A 17228-nucleotide genomic window follows, 5' to 3' on the forward strand; every position below is an offset into this window, starting at 1 on the left:
GACATCTGTGCCCAGAGGAGTCCAGAAGTTTCTTTGGGCTGACAAAAATAGACTTACCTGCTGTAAACGTCTCTACCAGGGCTATTTAATGCCAGTGACAAACCCCTCTCAAGGTAGGGACTAAGGGTCCTCCTGGGGAGCCTATGCAGCCAGAGTCTGACGGATGCTTGTGCAGCAGCAGCTTTCAGAGCAGGCTGCTTGTCTTCCCTTAGTGCTGGCAGCATGTGGGTCATGTCAGAGCACCCATCCTTTCAGAAGCAGGTGCCTGTGTACAGTGGGTAGTGGGAGGGTGAGTGTGCGGGGTCTGGAGGGCAACGACCCTTAGCTCAACTCGGCCTCTCAATGGCAAGTCCTCCCTTGACCTCTCTGTTCCCATCTCAGCTGAGGTGTGGCTGTCCTGTGTTACCTGCCTTGAAGGTTATTAGGAATTAAACACATGGAAGTACTTAGTGCAATGCCTGGCATGACACACGGGCCCAGTGATTCCCTAGTAATGGGCCTCATAGGTGTGTGTGCACCTTGGCTCTGACACATCAAGGCTGAGGTGAGAGCGTCCTTGGCCCCTTGAGGAACAGTGCTGGACTGGCGAGCAAGGCAGAGCAGGGCAACTGGGCTCCCAGGAGTCTTTTGAAGCATGGCAAGCATGCTTGGAGCCACCAAATGGTTTTGAGACTGGAGACGACCTCCTGTGTCTAGCTGGTTTGGGCCAAGTATGGTGGCTCACGCCTATAATCCCAGCACTGGGAGGCCAAGGTGGGATGATCACTTGAGCCCAAGTTGAGCCCAGCCTGGGCAACAGTGAGACCTGATCTCTACAAAAGCATCAAAAAAATTAGCCGGGTGCTACACCTGTAGTCCCAGCTACTCAGGAGGCTGAGGTGGGAAGATCGCTTGAGCTCAGTTGAAGCTGATTGTGCCACTGCACTCCAGCCTTGGTGAGAGCAAGGCCATTTCCAGCCACAACAAAAACCACCACAAACCTTGGTCTGGCTTCTAAGGAAGGGCTGGAGACACTGAGAGAAGCAGGGAACCCAGTGAGGTGGTGTCATGGAGGTGGGGGGCTGTGGTGGTTTGCACTGTCCTGGATTTGGAAGAGAGCTAGGTTGGGGGCTGGGGTTTGAGAATAGGTCATGGATGACCACAAGGTTTGGGGCAAGTGTGTGTTTGCTGACCTGGGGTGTAGGGAGGATGGGGCAGGAGCAAGCCCTGCTCTACACCCATCATGCACCCAAGCCGAGTTGCCCTAGGGAGAAAGGGCTGAAGCCGGAGTATGGGAAGGACAGCCAGGCAGTGTGGAGCTCAGGGAACCCAATGCTAGCCTTGGGGCCATCCCACATTTAGGGATAGAAGAAAAAGGAAGCAATGAAGGAGACAGAACAGAGAAGGAATGACCATTGATTTGGCAACATTAGAAGTCGTTGGTGACTGAGAGGTGTTTTTTAGTGCTGGCAAAGAATGAAGTGGGTTCCAGAAAGGGAGGAGGCAGACATGGCTCTTTCCATGTGCTTCCTGTAGAAAGAGCCAGGAAGATGGTTTGGAGGGAGGGGTATGACGGCTGGTTAAGGAAGGGTTTTCCAAATGCAGAGAATCAAACACATACTAGCACAGGAAACGACCAGGGGAACAGCAGAGGTGTACGCAACACTTGTCCAGAAGCGCTGGGATGAGAGGGCCCGACGCAGTCCGCCTGAGAGGGATTGTCCCTCACCTGAGGGAGCAGCCCCTTAGACGCTCCTAGTGCCTGATACCACGGAAGGCAAAGTTATTTCCAGGTCTTCCTGTGCCTCCCTTACCTGGGTCTCTCCTTGAACCTTTGGACACTAGTGGGTCTCTGAGGGTGCGTCAGGGCCAGAGTCTGTTTCCATGTCACAACCGCTTTAGATTTCACCTCACACGACCCCTGAACAAACCATTTATCTGGAAAGCACCCCTCTCCTGGGTGGGGTGGGAGCACGCGCCCAGCAGACACGCAGTGACTGTGGAACAGAGGCCGAGAAGGATAACTGTTTATAAACATTTTGAATTTTATTTAAAAAAAAAAAAAAACATCACAACCATGAACATTGTTACAGTTAGAGGCCCTCTTGGTTCTCCACAATGATACTGAGCATGCTCACAAGGGGTTCCCATTGTTAAAGTCTTAGTTAAACAACCATTTTTAAAAGAAGGAAAAAAAAACTCCGCACACTACCATTTAACTTGTTTTAATGTTTCTTCACAAATGGTGAAAAATACTAAAGTACAGACAAGGAATAATCATAATGTTGTGGCCAACATTATAAATATGGAATTATAAATTTAAAACATTTTCTGGTTTAAAAAATAAATCTGGTAGTCAATGCAGCTCTGCGGGGTCTCTGCATCTAGTAGGGCCGATCTCTGCGCTCCTGACGGTGCTCGCCTCTGCAAGGCAAAGAGGACTCTTTGGTTAGAATGGGGAGGGGTGAGGAAGCCCTTCCAGAGCCCCCAGGTGCCCCTTCCTGACTCCTCCCAAGCACTGGCACAAGCTTCCTAGTGCCATGGGAACTTGCTCCAACCAAGCTGGGAGGGGCTGTCCTCTCACTGTGCCTGGTGGCCCACAGCTGCTTTTCACCAGCACTTACTTATCCATTTTTCCAGGTCCTCCACGTCCTCCTCTTCTTCCTCCCATCTGTTCCATCAAAGGTCCAGGGGGCCCTCCAGGGCCACCTCGTCTTCCTCCACCAAAGCCACCTCGGTCCATGCCCCGGCCACCACGGAAGCCACCTCTGTCTCCACCACGGCCACCTCTGAACATTCCACCGGGACCACCACGATCCATGAGGCCACCTCTTCCTCCCCGCATGCCACCAGGGCCACCTCTGCCACGATCACCACCTAAGGTGAGAAGAGCAGGGCGAAAGCAGTCAGTGGGTGGCTGCAGAGGCCCTGTGGACACTGGAAGCTGCTCTGCTTCCTTCTCTCTCACCGCAGAAACAAACCAGACACTTCACTCAATCTCAGCATCACGCTGACAATTTAGAAATGACGACAGGACGACAACTCAAGGTTCTTAAGCAGACGGCAGCTGCAGTTTACCAAGCCCACAGATACGAAAAGAGGTTTAGCATCAGGAAGCTGAGGGGACACTCATGAAACCTGCACCTACCCGGGGGCGGGAAGGGTGGCGGGAGGAAGCCTTCAGGCTTTGGGGCCTTACACTGGTTGCACTCTGTTCTCCAGGCGAAGTTCTGGTTTCCACAACCCCTGCATACAATTACATCACAGCAGAAATCACCAATTGAACTAAGGAAGATAAACAAGGAAAGGTGGTGTGTGAACAGGTACACACACTCACTATCAGGATCTATGTACACCCAGGTTTTAGGGCACAGCCTAAGGCAGCAGTGCGCCCACAACACAGGTCAAATCAATCTTCAGAAGGCTCTAAAGCATCCAGGGAATGGCTGACTAGTGCCCCTAACCAGCCATCAGGGTCATCATTCTGTTCCTCTAGACAGAGCAATCTGCTCTAGAGTGGGGATGGGATGAGGGAAGGGTGGCTTCACTCGTAAGGTATCAATTTGCCAAGACAAGTACATACGGATTGGGACACTGCCAGTCTCCAGCTCGGTGCTGGACGTTTCCTCCTCCGGAGGGGTTCCCTCGGGAACCCCGGGGTCCTCTTGGAGGAAAGCCTCCTCTATCTCCTCCACGGCCTCCCATGCGACCCATGGGTCCCCCAGGACCTCCTGGGCCTCCTGGACCTACAACAAGAAATAGCAGATCATTTCTCTGTAGCACCAGATTTGCTATGGGAAATAAAAATCACTAAGTAAACCCACAGATACCACTGTTGTCATTTCCCCATCACCCGTCCCATATGTTTCCGTGTGGCTCAGGCATCAGCCCCTTCCCTGTGATGAGCGTGTTCCACGTGCTCTACAGGAAACAGAGCTCCAATTCTTTTTTTTTTTTTTTTTTTTTTGAGACAGAGTCTGGCTCTGTCACCCAGGCTGGAGTACAGTGGCGCGATCTCAGCTCACTGCAAGCTCTGTCTCCCAGGTTCACGCCGTTCTCCTGCCTCAGCCTCCCAAGTAGCTGGGACTACAGGCGCCCGCCATCACGCCCGGCTAATTTTTCTATTTTTAATAGAGATGGGATTTCACTGTGTCAGCCAGGATGGTCTCGATCTCCTGACCTTGTGATCCGCCTCCCAAAGTGCTGGGATTACAGGCATGAGCCACTGTGCCCGGCCTTTTTTTTTTGAGATGGAGTCTTGCTCTGTTGCCCAGGCTGGAATGCAGTGGAACAAGATCTTGGCTCACTGCAACCTCCACCTCCCAGATTCAAGCAATTCTCCTGCCTCAGTCTCCCAAGTAGCTGGGATTACAGGCATGCACCAACATGCCTGGCTAATTTTTGTATTTTTAGTAGAGTTTCACCATGTTGGCCAGGCTGGCGTCAAACTCCTGACCTCAGGTGATCCGCCCGCCTCGGCCTCCCAAAGTGGTGGAATTACAGGCATGAGCCACCACACGCGGCCAAACTCCCACAATTCTATAAGGAGCAGGCATATCTATACAGACACAACCAAAGCCTAATAAATGGCAGTCTGGAGGTGAGACGCAGTGTGGCTTCCAGCCTCCCGTGTTCTTCTCCTCTTCCTTTTACACCCACAAACGTTCTAAGTATTGACTCTACACACAATTTTATATTTCTTCACTCTAGTACTCAAGTTTCTCAAGGGTAGGGAGTATATTGAAAACCTTTTAATGCAACATAGGAGATCAAAGAAAGTACCTCCGCGGAGTGGTGGTGGCATCCCTCTGCCCTCACGGGGTGGCATACCCCCCCTCATACTGTTCATTGGAGGCTTCTTCCGAGCAAGAGAGACTTTAAGTTTGCTCCCTTGAAAATCTTTCCCTGGAATAAGACAACAGAACATCAATTACTCCCCTATATTCCCTGTTCACCAACTAAACGACATCATCAAATGACCACTCCCAGATGCATTAGGTCTGCCCCTCCTGTAATCTTCTCTAAGATCTTTACTGACAAGGCCAGAAAAAGGCTTTTTTGAGATGGGGGTCTCACTGTTGCCCAGGCTGGAGTGCAGTGGCAAGGCTCACTGCAGCTTCAATCTCACAGGCTCAAGCAATCCTCCAAAGTAGCTAGGACTACAGGCACGCATCACCATGCCTGGCTAATTTTACAAAATGTTTTGTAGAGGCAGTCTCTTGCTAGGTTGCCCAGGCTGGTCATGAACTCCTTGGTTCAAGCAATCCTCCTGCCTTGGCCTCCTAAAGTGGTAGGATTATAGGCAAGAGCCATCGTGCCTGGCCAGAAAACGGCCATACACTTAAATATACTTAAAAACCTCTCTGCAGCCTGGCCAACATGGCGAAACTCCATCTCTACTAAAAAATACAAAAGTTAGCTGGGCAGGGTGACATGCACCTGTAGAGTCCAGCAGCTACTCGAGTGGCTGACGCACAAGATTCACCTGAACCTGGGAGGCGGAGGTTGCAGTAAGCTTGAGACTGCTTGTGCCACTGCACTTCAGCCCGGGTGACAAAGTGAGACTGGCTCAAAAAATCAAAAACACAAGCAAAAAAATAATGTCTACCATAAGGAGGAAAATAAGCTGGTGGGAAGCTGACTGTATGGCGAAGAAAAGAGAACCAGGACTTGTTATTTGACACTTTCTTTGAGACAGAGTCTCGCTGTTGTCCAGGCTGGAGTGCAGTGGTGCAATCTCAGTTCACTGCAGCTTCAAACTCCCCGGGCTCAAGTGATCCTCCCACCTCAGCCTCCTGAGTAGCTGGGACTATAGGTATAGGCGTGCGCTACAACACCTGGCTAATTTTTGTATTTTTTGTAGAGACAGGGTTGTGCCATGTTCCCCAGGCTGGTCTCAAGCCCCTGCATTCAAGCGATGCACCTACATTGGCCTCCCAAAGTGCTGGGATTACGGGTGTGAGCCACTGGACCTGGCCAAGTCGTTCAATGCTTTCAAGTTGGTTTTGTCTGAAGTGAAATCCCAGCATTAATGTCAAGGCCTTATTTAAATATATATATTTATCTATATGCAAATGTACACTGGCTAAGATGTTCTTTTGAAGCGTTTTCTGTACCTTCTCATAATCTGCGCTTAGAGAAGTGTTTGCCACTTTAAGCAAGGTTGATTTGTAATACTAAAGCCTGAAAATAAAGGGATCTCCAAATCCAGGGTCAATGGCTGGGTCCTAATACTACTGAAGGGAGATCAGCAATCTACTTCCCCCAGAAAGGGATGGAAGGTCTTCTTGCTCCTGTGGTTCACAAGTTCCTCCCTCCTGCCATACTCTATAGCCAGGGAGATTAAGAATGCCAGTGAGTACATCTTACCGTCAAACCATTCCACGGCAGCCTTGGCCGTAGGTGGGTCTTCATAGGACACTGTGGCATCGCCTTTGGGCTTTCCTGTTTCCTTGTCCAGGTAGATGTGGATCATGGGTTGCCCAGTTCTCTTGTTCATCTAGACATAGAACAGCATAGTTAGGCATGACTAGAATATACTAATTTGGGAGAAAAAAGTCCAGGCAAAATCCAGGAAGAGTACCAATTTTTCACATGTAGTAAGTCACTAAATGTCACTGTTTCTCCGCTTTAAGTTTTTCAGAATTTTAAGTTATTTTCTCCTCTATCCCTGCTTTATCATAAAAACCAAAGTAGACCCAAAGTTACAAAGTGTGGAAGTGAACAGGATAGGCCCCACTCCTTCCTTAGCCATCTTCTGATGCTGGTTCGCCTGCCCTGGCATTTTCTATGCCCAGACAGGTACCCACTGAGCACAGCCACCTCGTAGGGGTAGTCAGGCTTTGATACCACCACATAAGACAAGAGTGGCACAAAGGCCGGGCGCGGTGGCTCAAGCCTGTAATCCCAGCACTTTGGGAGGCCGAGATGGGCGGATCACGAGGTCAGGAGATCGAGACCATCCTGGCTAACCCGGTGAAACCCCGTCTCTACTAAGAAATACAAAAAATAGCCGGGCGAGGTGGCAGCGCCTGTAGTCCCAGCTACTCGGGAGGCTGAGGCCGGAGAATGGCGTGAAGCCGGGAGGCGGAGCTTGCAGTAAGCTGAGATCCGGCCACTGCACTCCAGCCTGGGCTACAGAGCGAGACTCCGTCTCAAAAAAAAAAAAAAAAAAAAAAAAAGAGTGGCACAAAGAAAATTATCCTTAAACCATGAAGTATAGTGTACAGGCTGTGAGTGAACTACAGGGATTCTCGGTTAGTCTAACACAGCCACTACTTCCTCCAGTTAGAAGAGATGACTAGTCTTTCAGCTGAGTATCAGATGTGGCTGACTTGAATTCAGGAGCCACCTTATATAAGAATCTTCATGTGTACTTTTTTGCATTAAATATGCACACCACCAGTTTAGTCTGTAATTGTTTATATATATATCCAGTAACATGTGAGAGCAATCTAATTATAGGGCTTAAAAAAGATTACAACAGGATATATATATTGATACCTCTCACTTAAAAAAAGGAACATGATACCTGAAGACGGAAAAGAAAACACGGCAAAACTGTGGTATAAATAATGTGGAAATGCATTTTTTTCTTTTTTATGAGAGAGTCTCACTCTGTTGTCCAGGCTGGTTTCAAACTCCTGGGCTCAAGCAATCCTTGGGATCCTCCTGCCTTGACCTCCCTAAGTGCTGGAATTACACCTGTGAGCCACTGTACCCAGCTTGGAAATCTATTTTAACATCTTTATTTCCAAAATTTTGACGGTAAATACTACGTTTCTTAACCAGGATAAACTCCACATTCCTGAAAAAAACTACATATTATATACATATTAAAAAGCAGTCTTTTTAATATGCTCACGCCTGTAATCCCAGCTACTCAAGAGGCTCGAGGCTTGAACCCAGGAAGCAGAGGTTGCCGTGACCCGAAATTGTGCCACTGCATTCCAGCCTAGGCGACAGAGTGAGGCTCCATTTCAAAAGAAAAAAACAAAGGGAGTCTTGCATAGGGTAGAATATGACAGCAGACACTAAAAGCATTTTACTTTTGAGGTGTGTGTGTTATCTGTGCACAAACAACTACAAGTAGGGAGAAATTGCCTTATATAAGATTTACCAAAATCAACTTTTTTTTTTTGAGACGGAGTCTTGCTGTCTCCAGGCTGGAGTGCAGTGGTATCATGTCAGCTTACTGCAACCTCTGCGTCCTGGGATCAAGCGATTCTCCTGCCTCAGACTCCCGATTAGCTGAACAGGCATGTGTTACCACACCCAGCTAATTTCTGTATTTTTAGGAGAGACAGGGTTTCACCATGTTGGCCAGGATGGTCCTGATCTCTTGACCTCATGATATGCCCACCTCGGCCTCTCAAAGTGCCGGGATTACGGGCATGAGCCACCGCACCCGCCCAAAATCAACTGTATTTCTACACAGCAGTAATAACCAGAAAAGTGTCATTTAACGAAGACCATTAACCACAGCAACTTGAAAATAAACGAAACTAGAGGTAAAACTAGTAAAATTTGCAAGACCTTTAAGGAAATCGATAGTCTTTACTGAAGATCTAAATACGCTGGGCACGGTGGCTCACACCTGTAATCCCAGCTCTTCGGGAGGCCGAGGTGGGCAGATCACGTGAGGTCAGGAGTTCAAGACCAGCCTGGCCAACATGGTGAAATCTCATCTCTACTTACAAAAATTAGCCAGGAGTGGTGGTAGGAGCCTGTAATTCCAGCTACTCGAGAGGCTGAGGCAAGGAGACCCGGGAGGCAAAGGTTACAGTGAGCCGAGATTGCGCCACTGCAATCCGGCCTGAGTGAAGGAGTGAGACTCTGTCTCAAAGTAAAATAAAATAAATAATAAAATAAATAGGGATAGGCCAGGCATGTTGGCTCACGTCTGTAATCTCAAAACTTTGGGAGTTGAGGCAGCAGATCACCTGAAGTCAGGAGTTCAAGACCAGCCTTGAAAAACATGGTGAAACCCCGTCTCTACCAAAAATACAAAACTTAGCAGGGCATGGTGGCGGGCGCCTGTAATCCCAGCTACTCAGGAGGCTGAGGCAGGAGAATCGCTTGAACCCAGGAGTCAGAGTCTGCAGTGAGCCGAGATCGCGCCACTGCACTCCAGCCTGGTGACACAGCGAGACTTTGTCTTGATAAATAAATAAGTAAATAAACAAACAAATGGAGAAATAGAATCTTCATGGGGAAAAAAGCTCTCTCAGTATTACAAAAATGTAAATTACTGAAATTACTTCATAGATTTAGTAAACATCCAATTGGGGTTTTAAAGTTTTGAAGTTTATGGGGTTCATAAACGAACTCAAAAATACAGAAGAGTAAGAACTGAAAAACAGTCAAAATATTAAGAATTAGCATAAAGACATAATAATTTGAGGTTGGGTGCAGTGGCTCATGCTTGTAATCCTAGCAGTTTGGGAGGCTGAGGTAGGTGGATCACTTAAGGAGGCCAGGAGTTCAAGACCAGCGTGGCCAACAGGGGAAAACCCATCTCCACTAAAAATACAAAAATCAGTTAGGCGTGGCAGCATGTGCCTGTTAAGTCCAGCTACCTCAAGAGGCTGTGGTGGGAGAATCACTTGAACCTGGGAGGCTGAGCAAGACTTAGTCCCTAGGCGTGGAGGAGGGAAGGCTGGGCGTAGTGGCTCACACCTGTAAACCCAGCACTTTGGGAGGTGCCAAGGTGGGCAGATCACCTGAGGTCAGGAGTTTGAGACCCACCTGACCAATATGGTGAAACCCAATCTCTACTAAAAAGACAAAATTAGCTGGGTGTGGTGGTACACGCCTGTAATCTCAGCTACCGGGGAGGCTGAGACAGGAGATTCGCTTGAATGGAGGTTGTAGTGAGCCAAGACTGCGCCACTGCACTCTAGCCTGGGCACCAAGAACAATACTCCATCTCAAAAAAAAAAAAAAAAAAAAGGCTAATTTTTTTTTTAAGGAACAAACCATAAGATATCTAGAAAGCAAGTCAGGCAAAAGCAACCTTAGAAAACAACTCTCAACATCAATTCACTCTCTTTAAAATGCTCAGCGGTTTAAAGTTTTGCCAGATGACCTGGTTACGCTTTTACTGACCTTAACAACCCCACATTGCTTAAAGAAGTCTGCCAGATCATCTAGAGTCACATTGTCATTTAATCCTTGTACATAAATTGCACTGTTGTCAGAGTCTTCATCTGGATCTACAGGTGGGCCTTTCAGAGAAAACAAGAGAATTATTATCATGCATCTATAGGGGTTTCTTAACTATCTGATCACTACTGCCCAAGGATATTCATCATAAATCTAAGAAAACTACCAAGCATACTAAGAATGCTATTAAACTTTCGGTTTACTTCACTTAAGGCCATTATAAGTAGATGCTCACAATAAAGGATTCCCCAAACTGTCCTTGACAGCAAGAAATATCACACTGGTCTATAAGGCTGCTGAACTCTAGGCATGCATTTACCTCTGTACCATTAATTTATAAAGCACAATATGAAGTACAAGAATTCAAAATTACCTAGATCAAGATCTGGTCCTTCATCCATGGGTCCTGCCAACCAGGAAAGATCATATAAAATATTATTAGTGCACGTCTTGCAAGCTACAAACCTTACAAACACACATAGCTATCTACTATACCACCATTTGATGGGGATTCATTAAATTCAAAATGACCCGCACTGCTAAAATGGAGCAGTGCCTCTTTAACATTTGTGAAAGGTTTGCTAGGGTTTGCTTTTTTCTTTGCTGGTTTGCTTCTAAACCATTAACCAAATACACTCTCAATGCTTATGTGCCAAATCAGTGTTAAATTTAAGTCAAAAATTTTCCTCTAAATAAACCAAATTTAAAAATTTATTCTCCCCCATATTACAGAAGCAGTTACTCAATACTTCAAGTTACCCTTTGTTTTGTAACCATAGGTTAACCTTATTACCCCTAAGACAATGCCGGCAGTACCCATTAGTCTCTTTTGTATAGATCATTTTTAAACCGCTTATGAAACTAATAAAAAAATTATAGTTTTCTAAAAACTGACTGCATTTTTTTTTTTTAAACACTATCTATGGTAATACTCAAAAACTTACCACCAGGCTTATTGAAGCCACCTCGCTCTCCAGCGCTGCTGGGGGGATAAACGAAGAAATGAAGGCCTTTCCCTTTAAAAGCCAGTACCGCTCTGAGCCTTGGGGGGGCTCGTGGGGAAGAAGGGCACTGGCTAAACACATCTCCAAACAATGCATCTCTCTCATCTTGTCACTATGCCTTTCTTCAGGGCAGCTTGCTCAAATTTCCTCAATATACAACCTTGCTTGTCTGATTGTACACACCAGTGTGGTTGGTTCCTTTCATTTCGGGGGCTGGTATTAATAGTGCAATACTTGGCAAATTAGGAAGAAAAAATAGATCCCAAACACCCACCCCATCAGGTGAAAAACCAGAAGAGCTTGGTATAGAGGGGAGGAGCAAGTGGGGGTTAACTGCTGTGATAAAACCTTTCCATGTTCATAAAGGTGCACCCTCAACCTCTCCCAAGGGAGAGCCAAATGAGGCCCAGGGTTTCCTAACAAGTCACAGTATAATAAAGCAGGAGACAACCACATTAAATTCCTACAACACACATCAGAGGACGCATCCAGCCAATCTTCAGCATAAAGCCATACATCTCAGGGCACGAATAGATTTAACAATCGCTGTGAAAGGAGAATTTACAACAAATACCAAGGCTCAGCGGACTGGGGGTGCAACTTTATAGACATATCGGTTAGAATAATGACTATGGCCACGTAAAATTACTTAAAGAGGGGAAGGGGAAATATGAATTGGACTTTAGGAGTTAAATTTTGTTTTCTTTAGAATTAAAGGCAGCTCCCCAGTGGGAGGCCCTGAGTTTTTTCTAACCAGTATTGCACCTTTAATACCTGAATACACAATTTCAAGCTGTTGCATGCAGCTTTGTTTCCTTTTTAAAAGTACACACCATAAAATGTTCTCTCTCTTTAAACACAAAAGTTTACACTTTAATGTTACACAATTCTAGAGTATTATACCTCCTCTGGTTCATTACCAAACAACAAGTATGCAGTTACCAAAGTTACAGAAGGATTCCATTTATACAATGAATACATTTTGTTAAAAATATTCTATGTATATTTTTCCTCTCCATATGGACACCGTGTCTAGTCCCACTTTTCATTATGCTGCCGGCTGAGTACTGAGTACGGGTACTTTTTAAGTATTGAAGTGTATACAAGGCTCTCACTTTGTAACCTGTAGCATATAAATGCGACAAAGCATGTTAAAAAGTTTCCACGTTTAACAGCCAATGAAAATATCAAAATACTGAGGCAATGAAAAAGGGCATGTTAACAACATTGAGTGCCTTACCTGCAGAAGACACTGAAAACCATCACCACACCACAATAAAAAGGGGGAACGAGGGAAATGCCCCTGGTCTATCCCCACAGGATCCGACAGACTGCTTCACAGTCTGTTGTAAAACCTATGGGGAAAGCCATGGTCTCTTCTATGGCTCCAAGAGAGACTTCTCATCCAGAAAGAGGGGCCCCCTCTACTAGCAAAGTCTAGCACAATTAGTAGGATTATAACTTCTGGAGTATTTAAATAAACTTGAAATTGTTTTTGCAATTTAAAAATACTAGGAATTCTAGGTGATTTGAGACGTGATGATAGTACTTTCAAGTGTCTATGTCTATTTTAAAACATCCAAAAAGAAGTGAAACCTTTATAATATTTTCCAAATCAGAAGATTGATTTTACTTCATACCAAATCATTAAATTTTTGCCTGTTGTCAAATGACTTTCTTCCAATAAAGATTTCACTAAAGACTTAAAGTTATGCAGAATATGCAAAATAGTACTTTCAGTAGTGAAGAGTATTTGCTAATATGGAAGTTAAAGATCAACTTTAATTTTGAAGTTCATTCTATTTAAAAAAAATACTATTTAATTTTTCCTAGAATAGTGGCATACCAAATCAAATGTAAATATCTAACATTCTGCATAACTTTTTTTTTTACTAGTTTATATAGGGACAGAACACACACAGAACTAAGCCTTCTGGATTATGTTAACCACCAATATTATAGCTCACCTTCATCAAAGTACAGACACCAGATAGGGAAAAGGGGATGGGAGAAGGGAGGGGAAGGGAAGGCAGAGGTAGCAGGGTTATGTCATTGATCTAAACAAAGTTTTCTAAACCAGATTGTGCCATCAATCAAAATGGTCAAACCGATTTAGACTTTCAACATCGCCAATAGGAAGTGAGCCTATAATTATATACATTACTCTGCAAAATGCTATTGGATTTTTCTGTGCTCCATCCAAACTCTATGTATCAGGTGCACCTCAGGCTATAGTTTAAGGATTATGGGACCAAAATCTTCATTATGTTCAACGATTCTGAGTACAAACAGAAGTTGGGGACAAACACTGTGGAAAACAGCTGCATTCCTTTTCTGCAGTATATACACCAGGTATTTTTCAAGACAACCATTCAAATGCAATTAGTTAAAAACTCAGGGTCATTAGAAGGGTTGTGTGTGTTCCATCCCAAATCTATTACCCACAGAGGCTTCTCACCTCTGGAAACCATGAAGGGAACTGAAAGCTATGGTTTCAAAACCATTCTTTGTTCTCCCCGACCCAACGAAGTATACTGGCAGGGAAAGAAAATAAACTGCCACTTAATGTATGCCACAAAGATGACATTTCCATGTTTTAGAAGATGGCTTGAGCTCAACAGATTGTCCATGGAAATGCAGAAATTAATTTCTTATGTCTTTCAGTCCCTTCTTTCCATTGAAAATCCTATGGATGAAACAAAATTAGGTAAAAGGAGAAAAGGTTTGCTCTTACCCCATTCCACCGCGTCCTCCTCCCCGCCCACCTCTGCTCATGCCTCCACGATCAAATCCCCCTCTTCCCCTGCCCCGGTTATCAGGGCCACTCATGCTCCGGTTCTCTCCTGGTCCGGAAAATCCTCCAGACTCCTGCCCATAAACACCCATGCTACTGGGGTGGTCCTGTCGGAATGAACCTGAGGAAAGAGTCACATCTGTAAGCCATGGACCAGCATTTACACCACTGCCTGATGTACTTTCTCCTGGAATAACAAAATCCTCAATTGCAAGGCACTAACCAAGGCACCATCTTCTTTACATCACGATAAGGCACCCCTAATGGGTAGGCTCTTTTAAGTTCAACAAAACTGCTGGTTCATCACAGCTGAAATAACCTTATATAGTTAGCCTAGAATAAACCGCTTCTGAACAAAAAAAAAGCCCTCTCGCTAATATATAGTTTATAGGGTTCTCTATCCTAAGATGTCTCCAAAAGCAGCTTTTGAGCTATACTCAAGAAATGAAAACAGAGCCAGGTTTCTCAGGGCTTTAGCACACTGCTAGGGGCTCAACTACATAAACCAACACTACTCCTTTTCAGTTGTTGAAAAATCCCCGTGGATGGAACGTAATTTAAAAAGACCAACAATCCTGGTACAAACTAAATTCTGAGATAATTTTGTGCTTTTGGTTACCTCTCTCCACACATAAGAACTGCAAATATTCTGTGAGGTGGATTCTTTTTCCCCCCTTTTCCTTCCCTATTTTTTTTTTTTTTTTAAAAAGAATCTTTATTTATTTTTAAAAAGATAGGGTCTCACTATGTTGCCCAGGGTGGTCTCAAATGACTCTCCTGCCTTGGCCTCCCTCAAAGTGCTGGGATTACAGGTGTGAGCCACCGTGCCTGGCCTTTTTTCCCCTTAAAGGATATAAACAAAACAGCAACAAAAAAAACCACATAGCTTTTATTTGACTATCAAAACCATAGTGGCCTGCAATAGCTGCCTTCCCACTTCACAATAATGACTGATAGGGAGGCCAAAAACGATCTTGGATTTACTCACTGCATACAACCTCCCCAAAGATAGCAGGACCAGCAGTCTAAAACATCTTTTTCTGATCAATTATAGTATCTCTTTTCTTTTTGGTAAGGCATACTAAAAACAATTAAATCGGAAAAAAGCACTGAAATCTTCACTGGGACATCCAAGATGTTAGCTGGAATGTCATGCCCTAAAGATGTGTCCTGGATTCCAAAAGCAAACAATGGTAAAGAGTATTCTCCCTGTTCAAAAACTCCAAACACAGCTGGCGTGACAGTGGCTCATGACTGTAATCCCAACACTCTGGGTGACTGACGCGGGAGGATCACCTGAGGTCAGGAGTTTGAGACCAGCCTGACCAAAATAGTGAAACCCCGTCTCTACGAAAAATACAAAAATTAGCTGGGCCTGGTGGCGGGCGCCTATCTCAACTACTCGGAAGGCGGGGGCAGGAGAACTGCTTGAACCAGGAGGCAGAGGTTTCGGTGAGCTGAAATCCCACCACTGCACTCTAGCCTTAGCCCCCAAAGTGAAACTCCATCTCAAAAGAAAAACAAACAAACAAAAAATCAACCCCACAAAAAAACTCCAAACACAATCATTCTTATTTGTTTTTCTCTCTTAGCAACTCACTCTGCTGCCCGTAGCTGCTGCTCTGTTGGCTATATTGACTTGGAGCTTGACTGTAGGATCCAGTTTGGGGTGGGTAACTAGTGGGAGGCTGCTGCCCATAGCTGCTTTGTTGACCATAGCTACTCTGCTGTCCATAGCTGCTCGGTTGCCCATAGGTGTTCTGCTGAGAGTAACTGCTCTGATCATAACTAGTCGGCTGTGTAGAAGAATAGCTGAAAGAGAGGGGGAAAAAAAACAAAAAAACAAAAAAACAAAAAAAAACCCCAGCTTTTTAGAAAAAAGAGGCTTGTTATTTCAAATCCCCTGAATAAAAGAGACATTCACAGCAAGTGACACAGACATCCATAAAACAGTAGTTACTTTCTACACATCAACAATCTGAATTTCAAGTCAGCAAATATTTTTGTGTTCAAAATAAAACATTAAATGGGAGGGGAAATTTTTTTTTTTTTTCTTTTTGAGACAGTCTTGCTCTGTCTCCCAGGCTGGACTGCAGTGGCGCAATCTCCGCTCACTGCAAGCTCCGCCTCTCGGGTTCACGCCATTCTCCTGCCTCACCCTCCCGAGTAGCTGGGACTACAGGTGCCCGTCACCACGCCCGGCTAATTTTTTCGTATTTTTAGTAAAGACTGGGTTTCACCGTGTTAGCCAGGATGCTCTCGATCTCCTGACCTCATGATCCGCCCACCTCAGCCTCCCAAAGTGCTGGGATTACAGGCGTCAGCCGCGGTGCCCAGCTGGGAGGGGGAAATATTATAACCACCATCTGTATAACCCTTTAAGAGTTTCCTCTTAATTTCCACTCCCATTTAAAACAATGGTCATTTTCGGGCAGAAGCGGAGGCTCACGCCTGTAATCCCAGCACTTTGGGAGGCTGAGGCAGGCTGACTACGAGGTCAGGAGATCAAGACCATCCTGGCTAGCACAATGAAAACCTGTCTCTAGTAAAAAACACAAAAAATTAGCGGGGCCTGCTGGCGGGTGCCTGTAGTCCCAGCTACTTGGGAGGCTGACGCAGCAGAACCACTTGAACCTGGGAGGTGAAGTCTGGTATTGGCTCATGCCTGTAATCCCAGCACTTTGGGGGGCCGAGGCAGGTGGAACATCTGAGGTCAGGAGTTCGAGACCAGCTTGACCAACATGGTGAAAATCCATCTACTAAAAATACAAAAATTAGCTGGGTATGGTGGCACGCGCCTGTAGTCCCAGCTAGGTTGCAGAGGCAGCAGTTGCAGTGAGCCAAGATAGCGCCACTGCACTCCAACCTGGGCAACAGAGCGAAACTCCGTCTCAAAAAAAAAAAAAAAAAAAAAAAAAAAGGGCCGAGAGCAGTGGCTCACACCTGTAATCCCAGCACTTTGGGAGGCAGAGGCGGGTGGATCACCTGAGGTCAGGAGTTCGAGACCAGCCCGACCAACATGGAAAAACACCATCTCTACAAAAAATACAAAATTAGCCAGGTATGGTGGCGCATGCCTCTAATCCCAGCTACTTGGGAGGCTGACGCAGGAGAATCACTTGAATCCAGGAGGCAAAGGCTGCGGTGAGCCAAGATTGCACCATTGCACTCCAGCCCGGGCAACAGGAGCGAAACTCCATCCGAGGCGGGCGGATCACGAGGTCAGGAGATCGAGACCATCCTGGCTAACATGGTGAAACCCCGTCTCTACTAAAAAATACAAAAAA

At 45.7% G+C, this 17228-nt stretch overlaps 1 protein-coding gene across 8 annotated transcripts in view; it reads right to left on the reverse strand.

Annotated features, from left to right (window-relative positions):
- Positions 1-2004: 2004 nt before the first annotated feature.
- The window catches only part of EWSR1 (EWS RNA binding protein 1), a 32854-nt gene continuing 17630 nt past the window's right edge, over positions 2005-17228 (reverse strand). For 4 of the 8 annotated variants that reach the window (XM_025399196.1, XM_025399193.1, XM_025399190.1 and 1 more), the window contains 11 exons: positions 15542-15753; positions 13882-14062; positions 11088-11125; positions 10517-10549; positions 10087-10205; positions 6349-6478; positions 4762-4884; positions 3563-3725; positions 3128-3225; positions 2604-2856; positions 2005-2403 (listed from right to left, as the gene is read on the reverse strand). In XM_025399196.1, coding sequence (XP_025254981.1) covers positions 2364-2403; positions 2604-2856; positions 3128-3225; positions 3563-3725; positions 4762-4884; positions 6349-6478; positions 10087-10205; positions 10517-10549; positions 11088-11125; positions 13882-14062; positions 15542-15753 — 1390 coding nt within the window. In that variant the 3' untranslated portion in view covers positions 2005-2363. Of the gene's footprint in view, positions 2404-2603; positions 2857-3127; positions 3226-3562; positions 3726-4761; positions 4885-6348; positions 6479-10086; positions 10206-10516; positions 10550-11087; positions 11126-11373; positions 12271-13605; positions 13682-13881; positions 14063-15541; positions 15754-17228 lie in introns of those variants that run through there. The other 4 variants (XM_025399194.1, XM_025399191.1, XM_025399195.1 and 1 more) reach the window with 3 other exon arrangements.

This window comes from Theropithecus gelada, chromosome 10, assembly GCF_003255815.1.
Source record: "Theropithecus gelada isolate Dixy chromosome 10, Tgel_1.0, whole genome shotgun sequence".
NCBI lineage: Eukaryota > Metazoa > Chordata > Mammalia > Primates > Cercopithecidae > Theropithecus > Theropithecus gelada.